The sequence below is a fragment of the Pituophis catenifer genome, unplaced genomic scaffold, assembly GCF_029215685.1.
Source record: "Pituophis catenifer annectens isolate HBS135680 unplaced genomic scaffold, rPitCat1.0.hap2 SCAF_4, whole genome shotgun sequence".
Lineage (NCBI taxonomy): Eukaryota > Metazoa > Chordata > Lepidosauria > Squamata > Colubridae > Pituophis > Pituophis catenifer.
Genome location: NW_027256884.1, coordinates 73722954 through 73748432, shown reverse-complemented (window position 1 = coordinate 73748432; position 25479 = coordinate 73722954). Strand labels below are relative to the sequence as shown.

Here is a 25479-nt window from a genome sequence, read left to right as displayed (position 1 = left end):
TACAAATGTTAAAGAGCCACCATTGTTGCATAATATTTTTTTTTAATTTTTAAAATGGTCTTTTAAATAATATATTCTTATACCAAAACAAAACAAACAAAAATGGTTGTTGTAATTATTCCCTTTTGTATATTTTATATGTGGTTATTTTTAATGCTTTGGGGGATTTTCTGGGAATGTTGGGGTGTGTGTGTGATGAATTTATATGAAGAGCCATTTCAGAAATAGTTACAGTATATGAATAGGAACCAGATTCTGCCCCCCTTTTTGCCTTCTGTCACTTTTCTCACATGTTTGACCAAACATCAATTTCAGGTTAGCTAAAAAAAACAGTTTTCTGCTTTACTGGTCAGCAGCTGTTTGCAGTCAAACAGCTTGAGAAAATTGAAGCCTGAGGCTACCCCTCATTGCTTGTTCCTCATTCCATTTTCACAAATGCTGCTTCATTACATTCATTTTTATAACTGAACTGTTCCCTCTAAAAACAGAAATTACGTCCGAGGAAATTAAGTGTGCAGTCTGCTATTTTCCCAGAAAGGCATGTGGCCTCCAGAAAGATTCCAAAACTTGTTGCCAAATGATCATTTTTAATGTGACTCCCAAAATATAAAATTATTAATTCTGTGGCTGTAATTCTATTAATAATTTATTTTAAATTGCATGACATGTTAATTTCAAGTACATTTTCATTTTTTCATTTCATTTTTTTTTCATTTTATTAAATTTGTATACCGCCCTACTCCCCAAGGACTCAGGGCGGTGAACAGCCATAAAATAAAACATATAAATACAAAATTTAAAATGGAGATAAAACAAATTAAATAAATTTGGCTGAACCATTTTAAAACCCCAATAATTTAAAACCAAATTTAAAATTCCCATTTAAAAAGAGGAAAAGTTTAGGTCAGGCCAGCTTGATGGAATAGGAACGTCTTAAGCGCGCGACGGAAGGTACGCAGATCCGGAATCCTCCGTATCTCGGGGGGGAGCTCGTTCCAGATCGTAGGTGCCCCCACAGAGAAGGCTCTCCCCCTGGGGGCCGCCAGTCGACATTGTTTGGCCGACGGCACCCAGAGGAGCCCCTCTCTATGGGAGTGTACTGATCAGTGGGAGGCTATTGGTGGTAGCAGGCGGTCCCGCAAATAGCCAGGTCCTAAGCCATGGAGCGCTCTGAAGGTGATAACCAAAACCTTGAAGCGCACCCGGAAGGCCACCGGGAGCCAGTGCAGCTCACGCAGGAGAGGCGTTACATGGGAGCGCCACATTGCTCCCATCACCACCCGCGCGGCCGCACTCTGCGCCAGTTGGAGCCTCCGAGTGCTCCTCAAGGGGAGCCCCATGTAGAGAGCGTTACAATAGTCCAGACGGGAGGTGACGAGGGCATGAGTGACCGTGCGTAACGAGTCCCGATCCAGAAAGGGACGCAACTGGCGGATCAGGCGAACCTGATGAAAAATCCTCCCGGGCACGGCCGTCAAGTGCTCTTCTAAAGACAGCCGTGAATCCAGGAGGACACCCAAGTTGCGAGCCCCTTCCGTGGGGGCCAATGCTTCGCCCCCAATAGTCAGCGATGGCACCAGCTGACTATATCGGGACGTCGGAAACCACAGCCACTCGGTCTTGGATGGGTTGAGCCTGAGCCTGTTTCTCCCCATCCAGATCCGTACGGCCTCCAGGCACTGGGACATCACTTCAAGGGCATCGTTGGGGTGGTCTGGGGTGGAGATGTACAGCTGGGTGTCGTCAGCGTACTGATGGTACTCCACCCCGAAACCACGGATGATCTCGCCCAGCAGCTTCACATAAATGTTGAACAAAAAGGGCGAGAGGACCGATCCTTGTGGCATCCCACATATAAGGGGCCTCGGGGTCAACCTCTGCCCCCCTGTCAACACAGACTGCGTCCGGTTGGAGAGAAAGGAGGAGAACCACCGTAATACGGTGCCTCCCACCCCCAACTCTTCCAACCGGTGCAGCATGATACCATGGTCGATGGCATCAAAAGCCGCTGAGAGATCTAATAGGACCAGGACAGAGGAACAACCTCTGTCCTGAGCCCTCCAGAGATCATCCACCAACGCGACCAATGCCGTTTCCGTGCTGTACCCAGGCCTGAAACCCGACTGGAACGGATCTAGATATGTCGTTTCATCCAGGTACTGGGGAAAATGTCGTGCAACCACACTCTCAACAACCTTCGCCACAAAGCGAAGGTTGGAGACTGGACGATAGTTAGCCAATATTGCCAGGTCCAGGGAAGGCTTCTTGAGGAGAGGTCTCACCACTGCCTCTTTCAAGGCAGCGGGAAAGACACCCTCGCCCAATGAAGCATTTATAATCCCCTGGAGCCAGCCTCGCGTCACCTCCCGGGAAGCCAGCACTAACCAGGAGGGGCATGGGTCCAACAAACATGTGGTCACATTCAGTCTACCCAGAATCCTGTCCACGTCCTCAGGGGTCACAGAATCAAACTCATCCCAGATTCTCAGGACCTGCCTCCGTCATCCCCGCTGGATCTACCCAGTCGGAGTCCAGATCTTCCCGAATCTGAGTGATTTTGTCATACAGATACTGAACAAAATCCTCGGCTCTTCCCTCCAAGGGGTCCTCCCTCGCTTTCTGGTGGAGCAGGGAGCGGGTCACCCTAAACAGGATTTTAAATCTAATCTAGTTTTTATTGTAGTCTTGACCACTTTTTGGAATGTGATTCTTGGCAAACCATTGTAAGACCTGTCCTTAAATACTGAAACAATTAGGATGCTGTTGATATCTGTGGCATTATTGACGGATTCAGCAACCCCATGAAGCCAGGATTTTGGGGCAGAGACCCAGAAGCCTAACCAGCAGATGAATCACCTTGTCATGCAATAGTTCTGGTTTTCTCCACTTTAAAGTAAACTATTACAAATTACCAGTAAAAGAAGGATTGTCAGATGAAGTGTAGAATCCTTCAAAACACAATTCAACTGTTTTCTCAGCATTTCCTCTACAGCAGCAGTTGGGCAAAACCTAACTGGCTTAGCTAGTGAAGTTCTCCAAAACACTGTATCATGAGGATCAGTCCCAGATCAGACACAAATCTTGGATATGGAAGGAGTCTAAAAATTATCTACCTCTGTTATTCAAAAGCTCAATAAGCTGCCTGGACAGGAAGAGAGATTGATGGGAACCACAACTACACTGTTCTTTCAAGGACGAATGGTGCGTTAGTGTAATCAGTAGCTAAAGCTGAACTTGGAGTAGGTATTTTTCTTCTACCTTGCTTTAGTTTTTATCACTACTCTAAATTATTTTGGTATACAGACTCATTTGGTCTTATATAGTTGTCTGAAATAATCTGACATAACACTTCAGTAAGCTTATGTTCACCTAGTAAACCATTGGCAAGATTTGGTTTAACCAAACTTGGTATGTCTGCAATATCTTTTTATTTGAAGATTACCTCATGTAGTAGATATCCTGTGATAAGGAATATTGCAGCTTACTTGTTAAAACCTTCACAGTTGGGAAAATCACAAGATGGGATAGAGTGGACCTTCAAAAACAAACCAACAAATCTCATTCAAAATAAGGTGTCCGAGGCTGATAACCTTGGTAGAAAGGAAAGTTAATGTCTTCAGATGTCTGCCTACATTGGCCAAGAGATTGGAAACTATTTTATAAAGGTGAGAATGATTATGGTCCAGTTTGGAGTAGAACCTCTGCTCAGTTAATGCATCTCTTCAAACCATGTGTGCTGCATTGGGCCAAAGGATATTAACACAGGGCCTTGTGCACACATATCACATACAAAAGCTAGAATAGGCAAAATAAGAGGTTTAAAAAAAGATGTAAGTCTGGTTCAAATATCATGTTAAGGTACAATATGATTTAATTTTGACTTGGTGTGCCATGTGGTCTTTATTATCATTTATTATCCACAGCTAATGGCTTTTGTTATGCCCAGGAAATTTGGCTTAACATAATGTGTGAAAAAATGTTGAGAAAAGATATGTTATTTGACTGGGATAAAATGAGATACAAAAAGATCCTTGAAGGGCTTCTGTATGGTGCACTGAGTTTTGACAGCCGAGTCAAGATTAACCAATAAATGAAAAATCTTGGGAAGAAATGTGATGGGCAACATATAGACAAATGAAATTTTGGGCATACTCCTTGTAAATGTGCTAAGTTTAGCCAAAAGTTTTGCTTAATTGTATAATAGACTGCCCTTATTTGAGAGTGACAATGGACTGTTTTAATTGTGCAGGATCCAATCCAGGACCAGAGGCTTTGCCTTTGTTTTAATTATTGAAGTACTGTATATTGATTTACTCACATATACTGCCCACAGTCAGCCAGATTGGGGCAGCTGATACAAGTTCTTAAATAAATACAGAAGAGCACCAGAAATACGGACAAAACAGAAAAATACCTCTGTGATGTTTGTTTCAGTTCTTCAAAACAAATGCTTAGAAAATACATTGAAGTTGAACACAATGATCCAAAAGAAATAAATACCTACTACCTACCTTCTTCACCTACCATCAAGGTGGTGCTAAATTGAGAATGCATGGAATTTCTACTCTGAACTTTCATAAGTTGTTCTACTTATAAATGCAGAGCCACACATAAGGAAGGTGCTGCATTCCAAGGACGTAAATGTTTCTTCTTGAAGAACACATCCAAGCCATATGCCTGCTAGTTGAAATGCTGCTTGCTAAATCCCAATTCTTTTCACAAAAAAAGGAAATATGTAGGTGGGAGCTCAGACTTTTCTTCCACACAAAACAGGAAATAAATGCAGGCTTCCTTTGCCAGAAGACAAAGCTGGTTCACTTAACTGAATAATAATCTCCCCATGTTCATTATGGTAAGATGCTTTGGAGGACCATAACTTGTATTCATCTTTGGATTTTAATGTACTTCTCCATGTGCTTGGACGAATGATTTGCTGTTTTTTAATCCATCTCTGGTGATCAAGAGTATTGTTTAATCCACCCGCAATGTAGACTTTGCACAATTATGTAGTCCTTCAATCAGTAATTAGCCCACTTCTGAGGAAGAAGGTTGCAAATGTTCTTATTTATGAGTTGTTGTTTGGAGGCACTTATGCATCAAATGAATTAAATGCATTCTTCTAAACAGCTGTAACTTCTTCTTAAAATGAAACCAAAATATACTGCTATTATGTTCTGTTATTGTATTTCTGATATTTATCACAAGTCTCTGGGCTGCTTCCCTCTCCAAATTAAAGCTGATTATATGAGAAAAAATTGGTTTGAGGCAATTAATAGGCCTTTAGAGGAAAACTGTAAAGAGCTTGCACCTGCATCTTCTATTCATTGCCATTATATATCAGCATATTAACTTGTTATTACACTCTTAGCGGCTAAGTCTACCAGTCTTTGAGAGCAAAATTCATTGCTGTTTATGACCTCCAACAGCTCTCATAGGTTAACAACAGAGTATTTAAAAACCTGTTTTTTTCCTGTCATAATTTTAATAAAAACATATGGCCATATGTTTTAATAAAATGGCCAGAGACAAAAAAGTTGGAAAATACAGAATATAGATCTGGGTATTTGTGCCTATGACTAAATTACCTAGATTACCGACTTTCACTGTTATGACCTAAATTTGGCCACGATTTTGGATGCTTCCTGATCCTGGTCATTTAGAAAGTATCCCACAATTGACAATCCAGATCAATTTTGTCTAGGGTTAGGAGCATCAGAAGACCAAATCAGTATAATTTTAAATGTTGCATCATACATGCTAACAAGATACAAATATTTCAAATTCACACTAAACTACATGGTATTGTCTACATAAAAATTATATGTACATTCATGTCCCCAACACTTCTCTAAGTTCATCATAAGCATTTCTTATACATTTTTACACAAAGATATCAAATACCCAAGGTGGTCTCATACAGCCTAGTCTAATTCCTGCTCAATGTCAAACCATTTATTCTCATGCATGCTTTATATTGTATTATTACCATGTTTAATAATCAACTTATAGGTGTGCAAAGTGTTCTGTAAATCAAGCCTATTCACTTTATCATATTCTTTTTCAAAATCACAAAATGTGCAATAAATTTTATTTCTCAGTTATTTGCTAAAGATCAGAAATGTGATCTGTATATTTCTTTTTTGGCATAAAGTCACATTAAATATCTCAAATTTAGCTCATTGTTGCCTCTTGTGCCCTTTCAATCAAAATTATAAATTTTTCCAGGTACACTTTACCAAGCTGATCTGTTTGTTTGTTTGTTTACTGTACCTACCCATCTCACAAAAGTTACTTGGGCAGCTTACAGGGGCAGAATAATTAAAACTATATTACAATATAAAAACATCGTGCTGGAGCCCATTCTTGGAGAACTTCTCTATATATGCTATACACACAGAAGTTCCCTGAGGGTGGTCTCCAGCACGAGTCCAAAAGCTTGTAAGACTAAATCTCTGGTCCCAGTGACCAACTCAGATTGGATCCTGCATGGATGACATGCTTGGTTTGACATGTATGTATGTCTGTGTGTCTGTGTATGTACGTTTGAAAGATTAGATAGTAGATAATCTTTCAAGCTTAGCTCCAATCATTTCACAAACACATGCAGATAATTTCTTCTCAATAATACAGGTACTTCCTTCAGATTGAAGTTTTTGATGGGGGTTTCTTTTGTTTGTTTTTTCTTTCCCAAATTGCCTAGAACGTTAGGACACTCTGGTAACCTCCCATCTACATGCTTCTCAGATGCATCTTCTACCTAGTTGTTTAATATAGCCAAGAACAGCAAGGTGCTGCCACCTAGCTGGGCTTAATTTATGTACGTGATAACAATTTTATAACTTCTAACCTACCTTTTAAACTGCAGATATTGTAAATTGGTTTTAAGCTGGTATGTGTTAATAGTTCTTTTTAGCAGTAAAAACAACAAAAAACATAGAATAATCTGCTATTACTGATTTCACAGCACTAAGCAAAAGAGCTTCTCTTCCTCCTCCCCATCTTGTATTCCTCAGACAGTCTCCTAACTAGGCCCACCTAGTTATAGCTTTTATCAGTTTGCTAGGACAAACATCTTCAGGTTTTGCTTTTAGTTAAAGGGGATGGAAAAACAATAGGATAACATTCTATTTTGTTACTAGTAGTTCCAGTTTTTAATATTGTTTTAATGTTTTGATATTTTAAGGAAGTAACATATAAATCTACTAAGAGAAGTGATAACTGAAGGCTGAATAAATGGTTGAATTGGGTTTCCCCCACTGAATAGTCTTAGGTCAGAGCATTGAGTATTACATAGCATGTTAAAAACGAAAGCATTCCATTCCTTCAGAGCATCTCAAAGAGATTATTAATATTTCCTTCTTTTACACATTTCAACTTTTACAGCCCACATGAGGTTGAGGGGTTTTTGACTTAAGGATGGAGTAAATGTAGCAGTATGAGCATACTTTACATCCAAATGATTGAGACAAGTTATTTAAATTAAATCACGCAACCATTTGGACCAAGTAAACAGCCTGTCAGCTTCTTAGATTTTTATTAGCTTCACTGTTGAAAGTTTATTGCTAAGCATTTGTAACGGCTTGCTCTCTTTGCAATATTTAGAACCAAAAAAGGTTATCTTTCATGTATACCATCCTGTATGATTTAGGAGGCAATATTAAAATTACTCTCAAGAGCCATTCAGGAATTTTTGATCTCCCTCAGTCCCTGTTCATACTATTTTTTCAATCAGGCCAAAGTGCCCTAGTTCCTTACATTCCTAGATCCAGACATAGCAAGGAGGAAGGTTTTGGTGAAAAAAAAAAGACACCATTTTGCTTAGTCTATTATGGCCTGCATAAGAAAATGCTACTTCAAAACTGGAACAACTTACAAACATACCAGGAGCTATCAGAGGTATGTTTTGAATATGAGATGAAGGCAATGTTATGGCGTGGCAGCAAAGTAGTTGCCAGGACATATGAGCCACGGTGGCACAGTGGTTAGACTGCAGTATTGCAGGCTATTTCTGCTGCCTGCTGGCTGTCTGCAATTTGGTAGTTCAAATCTCACCTGCTCAAGGTTGACTCAGCCTTCCATCTTTCCAAGGTGGGTAAAATGAGGACCCAAATTGTTTGGGGGCAATATGCTGACTCTGTAAACCTCTTAGAGAGGGCTGTAAAGCACTGTGAAGTGGTATATAAGTCTAAGTGCTATTGCTATATTCAACTATGGTTTGGTGCCTGGAGAATAAATTGCTTCCCCACCCCCCTCTCATAAACTACTCCAGAAACAGAAAAGTAACTTTTAAGCAATGCTATGGGGCATAATGAGTCATTGGAATTTTTTTCTTTTTTACACTGAGAGAACTATTCAGTTTAAAATAATGTCATTATAATCTTTTACCATCCTACTCCTTCTCACTATTTCAATGTGATTATTTTGTTAATTATAGGAACCAAACAGGGATTTGATTTAGTAAGTATAGGATTGGACTGTGTCTGTGACTGGAGTAATACAAAATAAACTGAAGAGCACATTAGCCCCATATCTTTTCAATTTGAATTACTAATGCATTTTCTACATCTGGAAAGTGTGTCCTAGACTAGAAAGCAGATTGAAGAGATGCAACCAACAAAAGTAGCTAAAATAAACTAGGTCTTTTAAAAAGGAGCTATTATGATCAAAACTCTGCATTCTTCAGTTATCTCAAGCACTATTCTGCACCTGCAATTAATTGCAGGCATTTTTGCTTATAAGTATACATTAAATTGCAGCTGCCAAAATGGGACAGGACTCAAGTGTTTTGAAGATAAGACTAATACATGCTTTATGCATAAATACATCAGTTAATTCTATGCTTCTTAGGCTTTTGGAAAAGCTATTATAATGTAATCACTATTAAATGTAGTTCAGCTATCTTTTTGATTCAGCATAACTCAGAGGTGCTCCATCATATGAATAACTGGCAATATCAGTATGAGATCTTGGAAAGCTTTTTAAAGCCAAATCACACTCCCAGTATCACCAAGAACAGGAATGGTATACAGTATTTGTTATACTTAAACTGCTTTAAGCTGTTTCCTCCTGGATGTTTATCAGGCTGGAGAAAAATGCTTTCAAGCCAAGAAGTGCAACAAAGTAAGGAAAAGTACATTTTTACTTCTTCTGCCCATATATTACTTGATTAAATGCACAGGTGTTCATTTCACTATAACATGGCCACACCTGGTTTAATTACAGGGTTAATACAAAAGGAAGAGTAAAAAAATATTCATTACTTCTATACAATGAACTGTTATGCTATGAGCAAATGCAAAGAAAAAACTTTGTACACCAAAGGTCTAGAGATACCACATAATGTATGAGAAGATTAAGCAACCAAATGTTTACAGATGGGATACACCCTATTGTGGCTTATTCATCTCATACTGTTATTAACAGCTATATTCTTACAAGTTAGTGTAAAAGGTAATACATCAGCTGCTACTAATGCTTCTGTCTCAATCCAAAGCTTTATTATTCACTTTCCAATTCTAGGTCTGCATCTCATAAGCAGTCTCTCCACTCTGCTATGAATCTCTCTCTTCCTCTATCTTACCACCTCAGGTACTGAGCCATGATTCAGAATCTGATTCTTGATCTTGAATCTAACAATTTTGATCCAGCTGGGCCTGTGCTTCAGGATTGTCAGCCTTGGGGAATCAGAATTCAAATGAGACTGTTCAGCTGGACCCAATCAGATGATAAGGAACAACTTTCAGGTCTAGACAAATACCAAGGCAAGCAGAGCAGTACTCCTCACTGAAGGCCCTTATGGGGCAGGGGCTGAGTAATTGCATCCGGATGTCTGCAGACATATTTAGGTACTTATTTTATTTATTCAATTTATATGCCACCCCTCTCCGAGGACCCAGGGCGGCTCACAATACACTCAAAAAATCACTATAAAAACATTTAAAAATTAAAAACCTTAAAGACAGTAAAACCCATTCACACCATTCATGGCCGGATCTTGTCAGATCGCAAAGCGAGATCAACAGTCCCAGGCCTGCCGGAAAAGCCAGGTCTTCACCGCTTTTCGGAAGGCCAATAGGGTGGGGATGGTCTGGACCTCAGGAGGTAACTGGTTCCAGAGAGCTGGGGCAGCCACAGAGAAGGCCCTCCCCTGCGGGCCCGCCAGCCGGTATTGTTTAGCTGACGGGACCCAGAGGAGACCAACTCTGTGGGATCTTACCAGTCACTGGGAGCTATGTGGTAGAAGGCGGTCTCGAAGATAACCTGGCCCTGAGCCATGTAGTGCTTTAAAGGTAATAACCAACACCTTGAATTGTGACCGGGTAGCTGCTTTGCTTGCAGCCTTTGTTGGAAACAACTATTTAAAATCCTAGTTTATAGCTGTTTGTGTCACCCTTTGACTCTTAGACCAGCTGACAACCTGATTTGGCTTTTTGTGAGTCTTAGAACATATTTGAATTACACTATTGCTTCTTTGACTGTAATTAGCATTTTACAAGCAAGCACTCTCTGGTAGGCATTTGAATTACATTGTCTGCTGTTATCAGCTTCTGAGTACTGTGTCTGTTTGTGACCACAACCTGAAACAGAACAACTTCCCAATTCCATCTACTCCTGCATCAATCCATTTACATGTAATGCTTTCCACAATGCTCTTCTCGCTTTCTACTAACCACCCATGCATTCCAAAAACAAATTCCTGAAATAGCATCTATAAAACTAATCCAGACAAAACTAGCTATACTAAACTACCTACCTAAGCATCACATTTTTAAAAATATATGGATTTCCTTGAACCTGTCTCATATGGATAGAAATTATGTCTATTGGACAAGCATCAAAACATGTGACTTTGTCTTCTGCATGGTCAAAATCTATACAAATATTTCAAATTGCTATTTTCTTTATGCAAAATAACTGGAAAGGAAATGGGGGCAGTATCCACAATCATCCAAATTTTACACTTAATTTTGCATGTAACTAATTGGGATTTAAATACACAAAACAAGATGCTGATCAAGTGCATTCAAATTGCTCTCACATATATAGCAAAATCTGGTATTTTAATGATGATCAAACACTATTCAAACACTGCAGTTATTAACATCAAATTGCAAGCTTTGGACTACAAAAATTGAAAACTTCACTTTGGTTGAACAGTCTAAAATAGATGTTCCATAAATGTTTATTACTCCTTTACTGTTAAAATGAATAATTCTGTGGCAACATGACTGCAGAAACATCTTTGACAGCACTGGCTCAATGGCCTTGAAATGGAGATAAGCACCGCTCCCTGTAGGTAGCAACAACTAGCAGAGTAAAATCCACAGGGACTTTACCTTTTTATTGTTACAGAGGTCAACTTAACTACAGTGCCAATCATGACACAAATACTGCCACTTATGTTCTTGTGTTAGATGTTATTATATCAGTACTTAATGGCAATTTTGTGACATGAAGTGATAAATACAGTGCATGTTTGCATCACTGAAGCTTGTTGCCGGCACCATTTGTTGTAATAGTATAGCTACCATAAACTATCTTAACACTTCATTTGTTTCTACCTATTTAAATGCACTAAAGACAACTGGAGTTAAGTCATTTTTAAGGGCTTCCTTCTGATAAGATTCTATGATTCAGTAGATCATATCTACTAGTGAACTCAATGAAATCTTCACATACAAAATTCCAAGGATAATTGGGCTTGACCATGAACTATGGCAGTAAGACAGCTTTTCTTATATAACTACAGGTAATCCTTGACCATGGAGTTACAACAGCACTGAAAAAAGTGACAACCACCAATGCACCATTATGACTGTTGTAGCATCCCCATGGCCATGTGATTGACATTTGGATGCTTGATAGCTGGTTCATATTTACGATGGTTGCAGTGTCCTGGGATCATGTGATCATCTTTTGTGACATTCTGACAAAGTCAATGGGGAAGGCAGTCACAACTGAGTTACTAATTTAACTGCAATGATTCATTTAACAAATGTGACCAGAAAAGTTGTAAAACGGGACAAAATTTACTTAACAAATTTCTCACTTAGCAACATAAATTCTGGGCTCAATTGTAGTGATAAGTCAAGGACTACCTGTATACGGTATATATTGCCTCAACTCCTGGAAAAGATGGGTGGGTAGAAGTTTGCCACTATGCAATGATTTGGGTCTATCTGACATTGTGAGAAAGCATATTCTTGGCTCAGGATGAAAATCTGAGCAACTGGATTTGGAGGAGAAAGTTCTTTGTTACAATTCTTTTCTAGGTATTATTTGCAACACTGTCATTCAAGCAACATTTTAAAGCCATACATTTAGAAGCAAGTTACTTAAAGGCACTGGGATGTGACTTGTTAATCAGGTTAGTTCTTTCACCATTTGTCAGGGGTGAGGTATGCTGACACTAACCATCAGACAAGATTTCATTTCAGTTATGCCTAAGGAAAAGTTTGTTTTCTGTTCAGCTTCTTTCAAACTCAGAAATGTGATAAGCATTGAGTATTATCAGGACAAGTCTTCAGTTCTGACTTTTTTGGTCTGTTCACTTGATTCACACTGTGGATCTTTCCTCTTATTTTTCTGCTGCTGAAGTCTCTCTTCTTTCTTTTTTAGATAAATGGACATATTATCAAAAGAAGCCTTGTAGAGATTTTGGAAGCAGCTCTCTTTGTCCATAGCATCTGCAGAAGGTAGAGTAAGTCAGAATTTTAAGTAACAATTACTTTACAGTGTCTGGCAAATTAGTAAATATTTATAAGCAGAGATTTTGTTTATGCCTGAAATGAGAACAGATATTTAAGTCCTTATAAACCTACCTCCTACCATGTAGAGGAAAAAAAAACTATTCCAATTTCAGCTACGCAAAGTTGTAGGTTTTGCTTTTCCCACATTTGATACCTAACAGCAATCGTTCTATCTGATTAGCTAAATTGTTTCCGTCCCATTGGTTTATGACAAGTAAAACTTTGGCTCATACTGGTTAATGATATGCATATCCAAACTATTAGCAAAAGAACAGATAACCACATTTGGACTAGAAACTCTCCAAATTTCTTGCCCTTTTAGTTGCTGCAGTGCACAATTAAGATAGCTGATCCTCCCAGTCACTTATCAAAAAAAAAGGAGGACAGATTCAATTAGGTAACTAAAGCACATATTAGGAAGAAGAGAGACAAACTCTAATATACAATGAGGAAAGGTGTCCAATAGAGGTCACTGTGACATCACATGCACTGTGATATTGTTGTGCAAAGGGCAAATTATGTAATTTATATGTGACAAATAATATAATGTATGTCATTTGCATAATGACATTTATAGGGTTATTTACTCTCCAAATGTCCATGAGAAAAATGGTAAACACAGCTGTTATCAGTATACTTTTTTTAAAAAAATAAATTTCTGATTCCTTTAGAGCAGGGCTAATGCAGCCTCTGGGTCATATGCAGCCTAAATATTCCCACTTTACTTAAAACTGTCAAAAATCTAAAAACTGAAAGAAAACTGTAATGCTAAAACTATAAACTCCAAAAGTAAGCAGTTTAAAAATCAAAGATATCTCCCAAACTACTTCCAAACCAAGTTTCACTCATAAATGTTGTGGATCTATCACATGGCTGCCTCAATCTCTCCTAAATTAAGGGTGCCAATAGGCCTCAAAGAGCTTGTTTACCATTATTTGAGAGATTAATTGCTTAACTATGAAGGATTAAAAACTGATCAATATATATGGTAATTCTATGACAATTTCTCCTTTCTCCCATGTTTTTTGTCAAATTGAGAATTTGCTTGGTTCCTCACCAAACAATGTCATAGGAGTGCACTTCTTATTCTGGCAAAGATCAGTACCCATTAGAAGTTTATGGTAAGCATCATGTAGTTCAAATTTAACTGACAAGATGAATTTAAGGATGATTTAACTGATACCTTACTGAACTACTGAGCAGAACTAAAAACAGCTACCATTAGGATTGCAATACTTATCTGCCTCAGCGAAGAAAATAATCACCAGCTCTACATAACTATTAGTCTTTCTATCTGACTGCACAAAATTAACTCTGTGGTGGATTTTTTATTTCAGCAACTGTTCTAAAAAATGGTTGAAAAATTCATTCCCACCCACCTTACCAATTTTCAAAATGTTACAGCAGAAAAAATACTTTGTTCCCCTTTAGAAGTGGAAGACGGAAAAGAGGTAGTAAAATGCTGGCAACAAAAATATATAGGAACCACCATTTTCGTAGGGGTAGCGACACTAATTAGGTATTAAGAGCAGGACTTATTAATGAGTTCTCTGTTAATTATCTACAATAATCACTGTCATTTTAATAGTCCCCTTTATTCATCTGCTGATACAGTTAAGATCTGTGCACAGCATTCTACTTCTTACCAGGAGGGGGTAAATCTGAGGGAATGACTGTTGTGTTTTTATGGTATTCAGCTATTCTTCTGTGTTAACAGTAAATTGGGCATTTTAACACTTGATCCCTTGGTTTAAAGCAATGTTTCTTAATCTTGGCAACTTGAAGATGGGCGGACTTCAACTCCCAGAATTCCTCAGCCAGCTAAAACCCACCCATCTTCAAAGTCAGCAAGGTTAGCTGAGCAATGAGGCTTCCAGATAACTTCTCCCACCTCCAAGAACCAATGCTCATGCAGAAACCAAAGCTAAAACTAAAGTCAGCTTTAAGTTTCAGCTATGGATTCTCCAAATTGTAATCAGACCCTCCATGTAAAGTATTTGTTGGTTTGTTAAACTCATATTTCCTACCTTCAAATATTCTCCAATGGTCACATATGTACTTGGACATTTTCACTAATTCTTTCTTGTCAATAATAGGCTGAAAACAAAACAAAACAAAACAAAACAAAACAAAACAAAACAAAACAAAACAAAACAAAACAAAACAAAACAAAACAAAACAAAACAAAACAAAACAAAACAAAACAAAACAAACAGAACAACAGTAGTTATTGAAAATTTCATAGGAAGCAGGGGGCTTTTTATACAGGCTGGCTTGTACTGAGAACAGCTCCTGTAATTTTTTGCTTTGCCTGACCCATTTCCATGTTTTCATGAAGGTATACAACAACAAAGATATTCTACTTTCAGATGAAAAATAAGTAAATTAGGTCAGTGCTTCTTTTTCCTTAACAGCAGATCTAGTTTTTTAATTTAGACTGCTGTATATTGACCCACAATTACACTAGGTTTATAGCTATGCACACATACACATAGGGTTCCCAGTTTGAGCTGCTATACCCCATTTTCTTTTTCCCAAGTTTAACTGAGAAATCTTCAAACCAAGGTACAATATTCTAACAAATCAAAAGCCCTGCTGCCAACAAAATGGCAGGACAGATGTGAAAAAAAGTAATATTTACATACTTTTGGTCTTTTCTTTTATATACTGCATATATAAAATTTAGTTATGATTTGAACTGAGTCGCTATATCCCACTCAGCATGTTCAATTACTGTGTTTCCCTGAAAATAAGACCCTGTCTTATATTTTTTTGAACCCTGAAATAAGTGTTTGGCCTTATTGCCATGCGCTCAAAAGCTCGATTGGGCTTATTATCAAGGGATATTTTATTTGGGGGGAAACAGGGTACCTATTGCCTAACAATACTCTAAATTTTAATCTGAGGGATCTATGTTGAACTATATTTTCTTGTTTAGAACTAGCAAAACAAATACCAGCCATAGAAAAATCATTGAAGAGCTGAAGTATTACACTACAGAAATGCATGGTTATCAGGACTTCGGGTTGACATGGCGGTGAGATCAGACACGAGAAGAGGTCTCCGCGTTCCCGTGCCGAATCCTCCCTGTTGGTGGGCTCTGAGAGAAGCCGAAACTTCCCTGTAGAGGAGGCGAAGCAAAGAGGGGTGCCCTGCATGGTCGCGGAGAGTCACAACTCTCCTGCCTGACCCGGGGTTTTTCTTTCCCTCTCAGCCACGACGAGAAGAGGCAGCCTAAACATTGATTCGAGTATCTAATTTTGTCTTTATAAACTGAATTAAATTTGGATCTTAATTTATCACGTTTGAAACAATGCTGAAACCTCTGTTGATGCTGCCATCTACTGGTGAATGGAATATACTACATCCATACAAATCTAGGAAAATTTTGACAGAAGAAATAAGCAACATCTTTTTGAAGGACTGTGGTGATACTTACTGTCCTATAATTAATTACTTTACTACTGTGATAAGGAAGACTTTTAAGTAAGGTAAAATTACTTTTGTTGTGTGGAAACTGTCCGGACTTTTTGATGATGAGCAAAACTGGAACTGAATATATTGTTTGTGGCCCTGACTAAAAGTGGACTTATTAAACTAAAACAAGATGCCTTTTCAGGGGGAAATGAGTGAGATTTCAAGAGAAATGGCATGGATGTTTCAAAGCATCAGGGATACTATGATAAAGAACCAAAGAGAGATAAAAGACTTAATCCAAGGTATAAGTGACAAAGTAGAAAATATGATCCAACTGGCAATGAATGAAGATCAAAGAGTCCAGGAAAAAAAGGAAGCGGCGGAAAGAATGGAGGAAAAGATAGAACAGACAAATTACCAAATAAAACAAGAGGATGTGTATTGATGTTGATATATGTTTAAAAATAAAAACCCAATAAACCTTTAAAAAAAGAAATGCATGGTAATCCAACCATTGTAATTCAGCAATTGGCCAGAATCTTTTGCCATACACCACAGAATTAAAAATATATGTAGCAGTCTATGATCATAAAAATTCTCTCACCTGCCACTGTCCATCCTCAGGTTGGTAGAATAGAAGAGGTATTTGCTGATTCTCCTGCAGTACCCAGACCCCACCTGTTTCCTCAAATGCAACGTCCCAACCTTTGTGGTTTAAGGTTATGTGCTGTTTAGAAATTAAGCTCTGAGTACCGGCATCAAGCTGGAAGATGGATACTGCAGGAATACTTTTAGAAGCAACCAACATTATGTTACTTTTATACATCAGGTTTCCTACATCAATTACATCAAATGGTTAAGAAAATGATGTCAAATGTAGTAAAGGGATCTCCAAACTCGTCAACTTTAAGAGTTGTAGACTCCAATTCTAAGAATTCCCCAGCCAGCATGGGGAACTGAAGTTCACAACTCTTAAAAGTTGACAGGTTTGAAGACTCCTGGTACAGATTAATTCTCATCTAATCAGAAGTAACTCTTGTTGAACTTATTAGAGCTTATTCTTAGGTAAATAAATATAGAACTGAAACTTTAGACGCTCTGCAAAATTAGATAAGTAATCTCTAGTGTCGGCTGGTACATGCAATATGGCCACCTTAAGGAACTCCTACGGTAATATTTCAAGGAACAATCTCCAATATCTGCAATGAAGTAGCAGAAGTAATTTCACAATGTCAACATTCATTATAAATATCTATAAATTCTTATTATAATCCCTTAATTCAAATAAATTTAGGAGCCTTGGTGGCACAGCAGACTAAAATGCTGTTAAGTAGCACTTAGCTGCCAGCTGCCTGCAATTACTGCGAGTTCAAATCTCACCAGGCTGAAGGTTGACTCAGCCTTCCACCCTTCTAAGGTAAGTAAAATGAAGACCCAGATTGTGGGGGCAATAAGCTGACTTTGTATAAAAAGAACACCGCTTGGGGGCCCCCGAAAGCCCTACTAAGCAGGTATATACAAAAGTATGAAGGCTATTGCTTAACGCATTGTAAGCCGCCCTGAGTCTCCGGAGAAGGGCGGCATATAAATCAAACCAATAAATAAATAAATAAATAAATAAATAAATAAATAAATAAATAAATAAATAAATAAATAAATAAATAAATAAATAAATAAACAAATAAATAAATAATAAAGTTTCATATTGTTCCTGTACAATATCATCACTATATCTTACGTCATTTAATCAATTGATTCCATAATGCAGGTAGTCCTTGACTTATGACCAGAATTGAGTCCAAAATTTCCATTGCTAAACAAGACAATTATTAAGTGAGCTTTGTCTTATTTTATGACCATTAAACAGTTGTTAAGTGAATCATTGCAGTTAAGTTAGTAACATGGTTGTCAAGTGACTCTGATTTCCTCATAGACTTTGCTTGTCAGAAGGACACAAAAAGTGATCACATGACCCAGGGACACAGCAACTGTCACATGACTGTGGGGATGCTGCAATGATCATAAGTATCAAAACCGGTCATAAGTCACTTTTTCAGTAACATTGTAACTTTGAATGTTCACTAAACAAATGGTAGTAAGTCGACGATTACCTGTTTAGTATAAACTTTACAGAAATCAGACAAAGCTTGTAATGAAATAATGTAATTGTCTGTTGCCTCTACAGTAATTATATTTTTTCCTCTTACCAATCATATAAAACGGCAATGTAATTTCCTTCACAACAATAAGCTATTCTTGAGACTGCATATTTCTGAGGAGGAAAAGAAATGTAAACGTAATTGGCAAGAGCTAATTTTTTTTATGTGTGGGAAGAAATAGAACAGTAGTAAAAGAAACCTTGGATCAAAAACATATATATCAGAGTTTTTTTTAATAACAAAGACAAGCTGTCTCTTATTCAGTCTACCCTGTTTTCTGTTCTGAGCAAAGACAGCAAGTTGAAAAATACAAAACATCTAAGGGGGCAGAAGTTGGATGAATAGTTAGTATGCCAAAAGAAAATGTTCTTGAACCTCCATGATTGGTATAACCACTGCACAATTGTTTAGTTACAATTTTTAGACTATCAGTACATCTGTCCACACGATGGAGGTTAGTACAATTGAGAGAAAGAGTATCTGCTTATCCATGTTTATCTGGAATAATTTAGCATTCCCCAGACAGAATACTCTCATACTATCCTCTCTGAGATCAACCCAATAGCATTTATTTAAAATTAGTGAAAAATTAAAGTAAGCCTCTAATAACACGAAGAAACATTTCTAAAAAGTTTTAAATATTAGTGTACTCATGTTGTGAAGTAATTGCATTCTACAATTCTACTTCTCAAAATATTCTTTACCAAAAAACCTATATTTTATAGAATCAAAAGTTGATTTTCAGTAGCATAAACCTGCTCTCCACTTAATGACAGTTCAATAAATTCATTCAAAAAAGAAAACACAAGTGTAAAAAAGCAAAGAAAAATGGAAACATGCATATTATAGAGAACATCCACACAAAAGACAATTACCTTCTTATTCTTACCAGCTTCATTCATATTCAAATTATTCAATTGAAAGCAATGTAGTTCTTTCCCACTTTTATACTTCCAGAGCCTCAATGTACCATCCTAGGAAGTTCACGAGATGAGCTAATTATTATTTTTGCCAAAGGAAAGGCTTTATTAATTGCACTGAGAGGTCTCTCATATACTATATACACATTAACAAGGTTGATATCATACTAAGCTGTAATTTCTTTTTCTATGGTTGGTTAAACAAGCTATAATGGCTGGGTCCACACCTAACTTTAAGCATAGGTCATGATGTGTAAATCACCACAATGTGCATAATACAATTTGATGAGCAAAAAAACAAAGAAACCACATTGTGACTTAGCATAACTATAAATTCAACCAATGGTTTAAAAGCCCTCTAAGATACATGCATATATATCTCATGTATATTGAGCAATAAATATTCATAATTTCTAATTATTTCTAATAACATATTACTATATTTCATATTGAGTTTAAGTAGATATTAATAATGAATAATGTGATGTAAAACACATGGGAGAATGATGATTCCCTATAATGTTAATCATTCTTCATGTTTCAGCCAAAAACATGAGAGGCAGCAAGAGAAATTGAATCTTTTACATTAGAGGAAAGAAAAAAAGCATTTTTATAAGCATTTATTAACATTCTAAATGTAAAGAATCCCAGATAATTTACATACCCCGGAAGCAGATAAAAGAAGATCAGAAAAGTTTGGTGGTACCAATATTCTGCTGACAAATCTAGAAAGAAAAAAATAAATTGAAACAAAAGCAATAAACAGTAAAATTATATGTATATACAGCTGTGCAAGAAATTTTGTACCTAGACTGATATCTTTCCTTGTATTTCTAGAAAAATCTGCATATAAAAAGTTTACCCTAATATTTTTTCTTTTTAATAAATTAGTTTTAAAAATAGTCCAGCAATCTATTCAGATTCTTGAAATACATTCTTCTCCAATTTTTACATAACAGTGACAAATAACAGAAAAAAAACCTAGAAGAAGATAATGTATAACTCTTAACTGAATTGCAGACCTCCATTTTATTTCATGATCAAGCTGAAGTATTGGGACTTCAAGTATCATACTAATGTAGATTTGTATATATTGCTGAGCACATTGTAAGCCGCCCTGAGTCTTCGGAGAAGGGCGGCATATAAATCAAATTAAAAAAAAAAAAATGATAGCTATGAGTAGCAATCTCCTAGTGAAGTGTTTAAGACTAATTTATTGCCACTAGAAACAAAGCATGACTATATTTATTTATTATTTATTTATTAGTTCAATTTATGTGCCTCTCTTCTCCGAAGACTCAGGGCGGCTTACAATACACTTATAGCATATATGCTGAGGGTGCACAAAATGCTGTTACCTTTCCACTGAAATGGTACCTATTTATCTACTTGCATTTGCATGCTTTCAAACTGCAAGGTTAGCAGAATTGAGAAGTCTCAATTCTTATCCTTCATTGGGGACTAAGACTATCAGCATGTATGCAGAAAGAAGGATGTGAATGCACATAAACAGTACACGTACATACACGTAAAAGAAAAGAATAATTCTTTTAAATACTCTTAGATTTTTTTATTAACAAATGTTTTTTAGGATAGGGAATGTTCTAATGGATGACATATTAGCTACATTTTGACAATAACAACATAAATTTTTCTGAAAATCTGAATTCCCTCAGCATCCAACTCATTTATTTCTTCCCAAATCAGAGCTAGAATGGATTCTTTAAAAATAATCCAAGGAAGTGAACATTTATTATTATTTTAAAGTAGTCTAAAGCATTTCTGATCCCAAGAGATTGATTAGAATACTAGCTATTATTAAGCTTGGGCTTAAATATATCTTCTTCCTTCTTCTTGTTTCCTTATGTTAGTAAAGAGGAGGAGTTTCCTTTCAATCTCAATGAAAAGTTTTTTGGTTACTCACTCTCTATGACCCAGGCAAAAGGACACTATAACATGCGGTGCTTTAGTCAAACTAACTCGGATCTTCTCATCTCGATCAGCTGTTACAATATACTGGTCATCAGGACTCAATGTCTAATGATAACAGAGCAATAGAAATATAATCAATGGCATGTTCAGGCATAATCATCCACGCACCAACTGTATCATTTGTTTGGCTTCAAACTGATAATCTGAGAAAGACCGGAAGGAATATTGAAAAGTTACCGGTCTACAACATTTTACAAACCTGTTTACATATATATGCATTTGCCTTAATAATTGCTAATATACAGAAAATCATCTAATTTTTTAGTCTCATTTGACAGAGTTGAACTCATTAAGTAACTATGCAGTACACACTATCTCTCAGCCCAAATTACCTCATAGGGGTGATTCTGAGAGGGGGAATTTATCAAATTATTTATCAGTTTTTAAAACTGCCCATCTCCCTCAGAGTGACTCTGGGCTGTGTAGAGATAAAATATCAAACCATAAAAAACAGTATATAATTTTTTTTTTAAAAAAAAGCATGGATGAATTAAAAATCAGTGTCAAACTTAATTGAAAGGCAGGGAGAGGGCTTTCAGGACACCAGCCAGCCTCATGCCTGTATGAGGCTATGTGAGTCCCAAACAAGATCTCAGAAAAAGTTTTTACGCCTTTCAGGAAGGTCAGGAGGAAGATGTTCCACAGGGCAGGGACAATGGCATAGAAGGCCCTCTTCTTGGACCCTGCCAGTTGGAATTCTTTATCTGACAGGATTTGTAACATGCCTTTCCTGCCTGATGAAGACAGACTTAAATTTGATTAGTCTTTAATAAAATATATTTTATTAAATATTATTGGAAATATCCATTAAAAACTCATGTGTACCAAATCCAACAAAAGAGACAAGTGTCCAAGCTCAATTGTTCCTGCATTTTTTGGTTCTATTATTGAATAAGAATACACATCGCCAGATTTGTCAGCAACCAAAATTTTGTCTTCTGTAGATGTTATTATCAGGGAGGTACATCTTCTCATGACAGGTCTGAAAAAAAATAGACATAATTCAACATTTTGGAACTTCAGAACCTAACATGGTCTACATGTGACCAACGAAAGCATAACAAATCTATAATCTATATGGTTTGGGAGATTTGCAATGTCATGGAAAGTGATTATGAAGCCATTGGCTTATCCAAAAGTTTGCAGAGCAACAGAAGAATATTTATAGGCTGTTCTTCAGCTGGAGTGACAAAGGAAACATAAAACACAACAATAAAGCTAAGAAACAAATCCAAGCAGAACAGTAAATTTAATATAACAAGGTAAGGAATGTGTGTGTATATATCTATTGAGACAGTCTTGATTTTTGGCAATTACCTGGACTAGTCCCTGCAGTTTTCTTGGAAGTGGTTTGCCCTTGCCTGCTTTCAAGGCTGAGAGAGAGTAAGTGACCCAAGGTCACTCAGGAAAGATCATGCTAAGAAATGTACGGTCTCTGGCTTCTAGCCTAGTACCTTAACTGCTACACCAAACTGGCTCCCTATGGAAAACATGCATAATTTCTGTTACTAATGCTTAGATTTATAAAAATATTTTAAAACATTTTCCTTCCCATACCTTATGCTCAGACATTCCCAGGAAGGCTTTGTGCAGAAAAGAATTAATTGTTTGTTGTCATCAGTCAGAACAAAATACTTCCCTGATGAAGAAAATGCACAGGCAAGGATATTATTTGTTTTGCCTAGTGGCTTTCCATCCTCACTAAAGAGAAAAAACATGAAACATTTGATTCAAAAATAAACCTTTTCAAGCACTTCAAATTATATTTTCTGAGATAAAATTTTCAATTATTTTACAGAATATCTGTTCTTTGATCATGTAAAAAAATTAAATATCTATGGAGATTCTCAGTTATCCAGGTCATGGTTATCCCAAAGATGCTTTTTCAAAAGGCAACTGGGCTTTCTGGTTTTTCTTTGAAGACGTTTTGAGGCGAAACATCTTCAAAAAAACAACAACAACCACAAAAAAAAACAGAAAGTCTAGTTGCCTCTTGAAAAAGCACCTTTCGGATAAAAAAATTAAGAAACAAGGGAAGCTATTTCTTAGTATTAATTTTAATTATTTAATTTTACTTTGCGTTTTAACTGGTATCTTGGTAGAAAAGACACTCCTCTTATAGGCAATGCTTATCTAAGAGAGGTAAATGCCATATATTCCCAAAGTATCTCTAGAGATGCTTAATTATAGATTCAATTATCCCCCGTTAGCATGGTTGTTTGTTCTTTGATATGAGATTGCAGTAGAAGTAATGTTTTATATACCTGGGAAATTAAATACTCTCACCTTTCTTGTTTTTCTTGAAGTTTTTTGCTTGCAGTACTACAGTCATAAATGAAAAGATCATCATTGCTGTCAAGTAAATGAATATACTTCAGATAAATATTTCCTATGGAAGCAATGTCGTGTTGAACTCTTCAAAAACAGAGCAATGTTCCCTATACCAATAGGTTAGCAACCTACAGCTCTATTTTTTTTCCAGACCTAAACCTAATCTCTTTTGTTGGTATTCTCAGCACCTATTCCAATTTCTCTGAATCTTTGTTAAAATATGAAACCTAAAACAGAAAATAATACTTGAGGTAGAACATGATCAATGCAAATACAGTGGAGCAATATACCTACTGATACAGAGTAAAACTGAATTTGCCTTTTCAGCAACCTTATATTCAACGTGGTCAGCTATAAGTCAAAATACTTCTTCAGAATATGAATGTCAAGCCAAATATACCTCTATCTTGTTTCTGTTCATTTGATTTCTTTTTTCCTGTTTCTACTTTATTGTTATTTTACCTTTATTTTTCAGCTTGTATGCTGCTTTAAGTACTCTTTCATCCCACTTTTTTTGTTTCTGTCTTCTACAGTATGTTATCTCATATCGTTTTCTTTCATCTAAAATTTGCAAAGTATTTCCTCCATCTCTCAATCTGCCAAACGCTTAACATTTGTCAGCTAATTAACAAATACCCAATAGCCTATGTTGACTTACAAATCAAATTACTATCACACCGTTTGTCAGATTCTATGCTGAAATTAAGATATATTATATCCACAGGATCCCTACTGTCTATTAAGAAAAATACATCTTATAATAAAGAAAGCATCTTCACCAAAAAATCTATGTAGAAATCTAAGAATAAATTAAAATGTCCACAAGTTCTCAATACTTCCATTTTGTCTCTTAAGTGTTCTCCATTAATTAGATATTGGTTAGATATTTTACGCCTTCCTCTATCCTGTGAATGAGTGTTAAAGAGAAGACTTTAAGAGGTGGTCAGAAATTTCTTAGGTATATCATGCTTGGTAAAGTTTATCCCCATATAGATACTTGGAATGAATTCTTTCATGACACTCAATTCATACTTTTTTAAAAAAGGCTTTTGGAGAGTTATTGAATCACTGTAAAAGATAATTATTGCTACTATTGGAAACAATACTTCTTTTTAGAAACCTCCAAATGTGGATTTTGAGTCTGTTTTGGTGTCTTTTAGTTACTGATGATTCCTGGCAACTGCCTGGACAAGTCCCTGCAGTTTTCCTCACAAGGTTTTTTGGTCATTATTTGCCACTGCCTCCTTCCTAAGGCTGAGGGAGAGTGCCTGTTCCAAGGTCAAGGTCTGTGCACCAAAGCCAGCAGTAACCACTCCACCAAACCGGCTCTTTCTTCATGTTAGTAGTCTCATAATTTAAGTGTGCACGGTTGATAGAAGCTCCACTCTCTTTTTCTCCGTATTACTTTACCTTTGCCACTTTGCTAAACTTCCACTGTCAGGTCTGTACATGTACAATATGTAAACTAGCCCCACATTTCTTCAAAATATATTGGACTATCATTCCCATTATGCCAATCGGTATCCATCTGTTAACAGTAACGGAAGTATTGATCTAGGGACCAAAAGGCAAGTGAAAGTTTATTTAAACTCCCACCTTTCAGACACACACAGCCTTTCACTCACTTGGTCTCTTTATAATTAGCGGCGAAGAACTTCGTGCCGCCGCTAACCACCATCAGATCCTCGCAAATTAGGAGCTGCGGAGCAGCACTCACGATTCCAGCAATATCAACCGCCTCCATCGTCACGGCCAGACCCACGTTGGGTCGCCCGAGACTCGTCACCAGCTAATGATGTCATCCCCCGGCCTACTAATGATGACCTCAGAAAAGCCCGGCTTGCCATAGAGATGAGCGTATAGTTGTTTGGAACCTGAACCGCTAATGTGGTTAGCATTACTCCTCGTTCC

General features: G+C 36.9%; 1 protein-coding gene across 2 annotated transcripts; it reads right to left on the bottom strand.

The window, feature by feature from the left end:
• Positions 1 to 9121: 9121 nt before the first annotated feature.
• WDR4 (WDR4 tRNA N7-guanosine methyltransferase non-catalytic subunit) lies at positions 9122 to 25321 on the bottom strand. Of its 2 annotated transcripts, none has more exons than XM_070944264.1 (11): positions 25194 to 25321; positions 23524 to 23589; positions 22795 to 22938; positions 22063 to 22219; positions 21170 to 21282; positions 19910 to 19970; positions 19201 to 19299; positions 18374 to 18438; positions 16771 to 16954; positions 14777 to 14846; positions 9122 to 12686 (listed from the first exon to the last, which is right to left on the bottom strand). In XM_070944264.1, the coding sequence occupies exons 1-11, from the start codon at positions 25310 to 25312 to the stop codon at positions 12511 to 12513; spliced, it is 1254 nt and encodes a 417-aa protein (XP_070800365.1). In that variant the 5' UTR covers positions 25313 to 25321; the 3' UTR covers positions 9122 to 12510. The 2 variants fall into 2 exon arrangements, with proteins under 2 accessions (XP_070800365.1, XP_070800366.1); XM_070944265.1 differs by having other exon boundaries at positions 22795 to 22876; positions 25194 to 25281.
• Positions 25322 to 25479: the final 158 nt, after the last annotated feature.

What these genes read in the sequence shown, in the direction of transcription:
- WDR4 (XM_070944264.1), bottom strand. Translation starts at nt 25,312, where the DNA reads ATGGAGGCGGTTGATATTGCTGGAATCGTGAGTGCTGCTCCGCAGCTC. An exon ending in GCTAATTATAAAGAGACCAA is followed by an intron (nt 23,590 to 25,193) that starts GTGAGTGAAAGG and finishes TTTACTTGACAG; the next exon opens with CAATGATGATCTTTTCATTT. An exon ending in CTGAGGATGGACAGTGGCAG is followed by an intron (nt 14,847 to 16,770) that starts GTGAGAGAATTT and finishes TTTTGTTTTCAG; the next exon opens with CCTATTATTGACAAGAAAGA.